The sequence below is a fragment of the Lucilia sericata genome, unplaced genomic scaffold (genome assembly GCF_015586225.1).
Source record: "Lucilia sericata isolate MDLA Ls3-8-SP2 unplaced genomic scaffold, ASM1558622v1 Contig001745F_arrow, whole genome shotgun sequence".
In the NCBI taxonomy this organism is placed as follows: Eukaryota; Metazoa; Arthropoda; class Insecta; order Diptera; family Calliphoridae; genus Lucilia; species Lucilia sericata.
Window position 1 is genome coordinate 35,161 of NW_023995648.1, and position 4,518 is coordinate 39,678.

The 4,518-nt window shown below is 39.6% G+C and overlaps 1 protein-coding gene across 1 annotated transcript; it reads right to left on the reverse strand.

Annotated features, from left to right (window-relative positions):
* Positions 1-1,302: 1,302 nt before the first annotated feature.
* On the reverse strand, positions 1,303-4,218 carry LOC119612585. The gene has a single exon (XM_037968395.1). The coding sequence runs from the start codon at positions 4,216-4,218 to the stop codon at positions 1,303-1,305; it is 2,916 nt and encodes a 971-aa protein (XP_037824323.1).
* Between the last annotated feature and the right edge of the window lie 300 nt (positions 4,219-4,518).

Genomic DNA, 4,518 nt, shown 5'->3' on the forward strand with positions numbered 1-4,518 from the left:
GCAGAACATTTGTGAACATGTTCAACAAACAAACGGGTAAATCGGGCTGCATAAGGCAGAATTTTAGGGTAACGCTCATCGTACGTTAAGCCAGGGGATCGAGTTAATCGACCATTGATTCGGACAAAACCATTTGAATCAATAAACGGGTTCAAAGTGAGTAAATTACTCTTAGACGAAATGGGTTTACCTTTCGAGAGTAGAGAATATTCAGGTATATAATTCTTTTGACATACTAGAACCAATCGATCTCGAGTAAATTTCATTTCTGACTGGGTTAAATCTAAGGTGTTGTACAAGCATTTTCTGGTTTTTAAATATTGTAAACACCTGAACCAATACGAAATAATTCGCATTGCACGGGGTAAATCTGAGAAACGTTCCAGTATGTCAAATGTTGGTTCTGTCTGAACAGAAAAAGATTGAACTTCTAAATGCTGATGTTCGGTAACGATATTTTGTGGCCAGTACTCTCGCGGCTGTCTTAACCACGAGGGACCATGCCACCATAGGGGGTTATCAACTAAATCTCGAGCAAGACTTCCACGACTTGCGAGATCTGCAGGGTTATCTTTGGAATCCACATGAAACCAATTCTCGTTACCAACTTTCTTTACGATTAAGGCAACTCTGTTTTTGACAAAGGTTGGCCAATGGCACGGGGGTTTTTTGAGCCAAGATAAAACTATAGTAGAATCAGTCCACAGATAAATCTTTCTCTTGTCTAGATTTAATTGACTACACAAGGATTCTACCATATTCGCCATCAAAGCCGCTCCACAAAGTTCTAAACGGGGTAATGTTTCAGACTTAACAGGAGCTACCTTCGTCTTTGCAGAGAGTAAATGTGAAGAGATTTCATTCGAAGAAATACTTCGAACGTAAAGAGCAGCGCCATAAGCCTTTTCTGACGCATCAGAAAATGCATGAAGTTCAATATCATAACTCGGGTGAAAATTAACCCATCTTGGAATGTTAATTTTCTCAATATTGGGGTAATCATTTAAAAATGAGTGCCATTGCACAAGGGTTAAGGGTTTTAAACATTCATCCCAATCTGTCTTATCTTTCCATATTTGTTGCATTATAATTTTAGCAACAATGATTTTTGGGGATAGCCAACCGGCGGGGTCAAATAGCTTAGCTATTTCTGACAAGACAGCACGTTTAGTCACAATATCCCAGCGTGGCTGCGATATGAGTCGGAAGTAGAAACTGTCAGTTTCTGCATTCCATCGCAAGCCTAGGGTTTTTGTTGTACTAGCATCTGAAAATTTTAAGAAGTCTGCATCAAGCAGATTCTCACGGGGGTAAATCTTCTAAGAGACGTATGTGATTGGCAGTCCATTTTCTCAAAACGAAACCAGCCGATTCAAGAACATGGGTAAGTTCAATACGTCTCCTAAAAGCGTCTTCTAGCTCATGAGAGCCAGCAAGTACGTCGTCGACATACATTTGGGTTTTCAAAATTTCAGATGCTAACGGACTTAGGGGTTTACAATCGTTGGCCAATTGTAAAAGAGTTCGAATCGCTAAATACGGCGCACAATTCACTCCGAATGTGACAGTATTTAGCTCATAGTCCTTTATATCAGCTTCGGGACTACAGCGGTACAAGACCCGTTGAAATTGTGTCTGTTCGGGATGAATTAAAATTTGGCGATACATTTTCTCAATGTCAGCGTTAAAAACGTAACGAAAGAGTCGCCATTGTAGGATTAAGACCGTTAGGTCTGCCTGTAAAACAGGACCGGGGTACAAGACATTATTAAGGCTTACGCCATTGGAGGATGGGTTCGAGGCATTAAATACCACACGAAGTTTAGTGGTCACACTATCGGGTTTAAATACTGCATGATGCGGTAAATAATAATTAGTCGCATCTGAACTCGGGGGGTTAACTGCTCTGATATGTCCCATTTCGAAATACTCTCTAATTACAGTATCATACTGTGATTTTAGATCGGGGTTTTTCAAAAGTCGAGTTTCATTTCGCCTAAACTGGGACAGAGCACTATGTCGAGAATCTCCTAATGTCACTTCATTAAGAAATTCCCGACGAAAAGGGAGTGAAACTACATAGCGACCATCGGGGTTCCTATAGGTAGTAGTCCGGTAAAGTTCTTCACAATATTCCTCATTTTCCGACAACCGTGTCGCTTGTGGAACTTCTTCAAGTTCCCAAAACCGAGCGAGTTGAGCGTTCAGCTCCACTTGATTGCAAAACGATGCAATAGTATAAGGGGGTTCAGATTGAAAAACTTCACCAGTTACTATCCAACCAAAAACTGTTCTCTGGGCGATCAGGTTGCCATTCGGATGCTTTTTAACATCCGAAGTTAAAATTTTTGGATAAACATTTCCTCCTAATAGAATATCCATACGGGTACACATGACGTCGGTCATGGTAATATCGGGAAAACTAGAGCTTACAATATCTGTAAGAGAACAAGAGGGCAACCGACCGGTAATCTTCTCGACTACATATGCACAAATTTTCAATTTGAAACTCGGGTCTATTGGAGAACCAATAGTAAGAACGCACATAGTCGAGGAATTTCCAGTCAAGCAATCCATCATACCAGTAACATTTATCGATGGCACCGAAAATGTTGGTATTGCAAGCTTCCTTTGTAATCTCCTAGAGATAAAGGTACCTTGCGAACCAGGGTCAACTAGCGCTCTTGCTGTACATCTGAGATGGTCAAAATGGACTATACAAATAGCCGAGCCCAAAAGGACTGTGGAATGGGGGTTAGGGCTCAGATGTGCAGCATACGTATGAACGTTTTGAGTCGCTGCAGAAGTTGATGGGGGAAAATTAGGAGGGTGTTGATTTTGATTGCTTGCTGGAACTGGGTTTATATTGTGCTGGGTTTGGTTAGATAAGGTTTGAATATGCGGGGGTTGAATTGGTACATTTGTACCAGAAGCTATAGGGAGCTGGGGTGAAATTTGCGAACCTTGACCTTGCGACCTAGGATCTCTATGAAGCAAAGAGTGATGCTTCTGTCTACACAACGAACAAACATGAGTACTTCTACAATTCTTAAAATCGTGAGAAGTCGCCAAACAATTTGAACAACACCTAAGTCTCTTGACAGTTGACAGCCTATCATCTACACTCTGACTCAAGAAGTTAGGACAAAGTCTTAGGGGGTGTGGTCCTTGACAAAGGAAACAACGACAAACTGTGGGACTCGGGGTAGTGTTTGTCGCAAAACTTTGAACTCTTCTAGAGTCATTAAATGATTTCTTTGGGGGGTTAAAACTCGAGTTCTTTTTCGACACAGTATTCTGGGGTTTGTTTTGAACTGGGTTGGACTGTCTTATATCAGAAATAGACTCAAGAGTTTTGAAATGAGCTGTCAAAAAAGCGTCCATATCTTCCCACTTTGGAGATTTTGGACAAAGTTTCTTGGACTGTTCCCAGAGACTTAAAGTATTTTCGGGTAGCTTTGTAGCACAAATATACACTAACATGACGTGATAAAATATTTCCGGGGTAACTTCTAATAATGAAAGATTCGTAATACAATCATTAAGCGTCCGTTGCAGATTTTTAATATTCGGGCCTGTTTCTTGGGTAAGGGGTTTAATACTCAAAAGAGTACGAAGCTGTTCATTTATGAGGGCGTCTTTGTTCTCATATGTGTCAACTAACTTTTTCCATGCCACTGCATAGCCATCGTTAGTCAATGGAACAGTTTGTATGACATCATGAGCATCTTTTGCAGTTTTCTGCAATAAATAGTACAATTTCTGTACTGGGGTCAAACGGGGGTTATTGCCATACAACGCAGAGAACATGTCTCGGAATGAAGGCCAGTTCTTATAGTCACCATAGAAAATTGGGGTGTCACAAGGGGGTAAATGAACGAGTGGTATTGAACTTGCTCCATGATCATTGGACTTTTCTGCCTGAGCAGCGGATTTTAAATTGTCCAAATGGGTCGTGATCAAGGAGATACCACGAGTGTAGGTACTATAAGAAGCCATATACCTGGACTTCACTTCAACGATTTGTGGGGTTTTCAATTGTTCAGCTTCGATCAACAAAGTATCGTATGCTGAACGAACAGCTTCCCATAAACGGGTTAATTCCTTTTCATGGCTACTTAACGAACCAATTCGATGTTCACCAACAGGAATTATTGAAATATAAGCCTCGAATTCGGCTAAACGATCTGCATTACGAATTAATGTGGACATGTCCATTTTAGATCTTAATAAATACCGGGTAATTTTGACAAAAAGCAAGAAAAATTAGAGGAAAATGAAAAATATTCAATAAATAGAGTAAACTTGCTCAAAAAAAAATTAAAAAATAAACAATCTAATCTTCAAAATTAATTTAAAGGATTGAAATTTATCACGTATCAAGGATTTAAGGATCAGAATAAAATCGAAATCGACAAAAAACGAGTAAAATTTTCAAAAAAAATCAAAAACTTTTCAAAATAGGGGTAAATTTCAATAAATATTTGGATAAATTGGAATTTACGACGTAAATTCCAC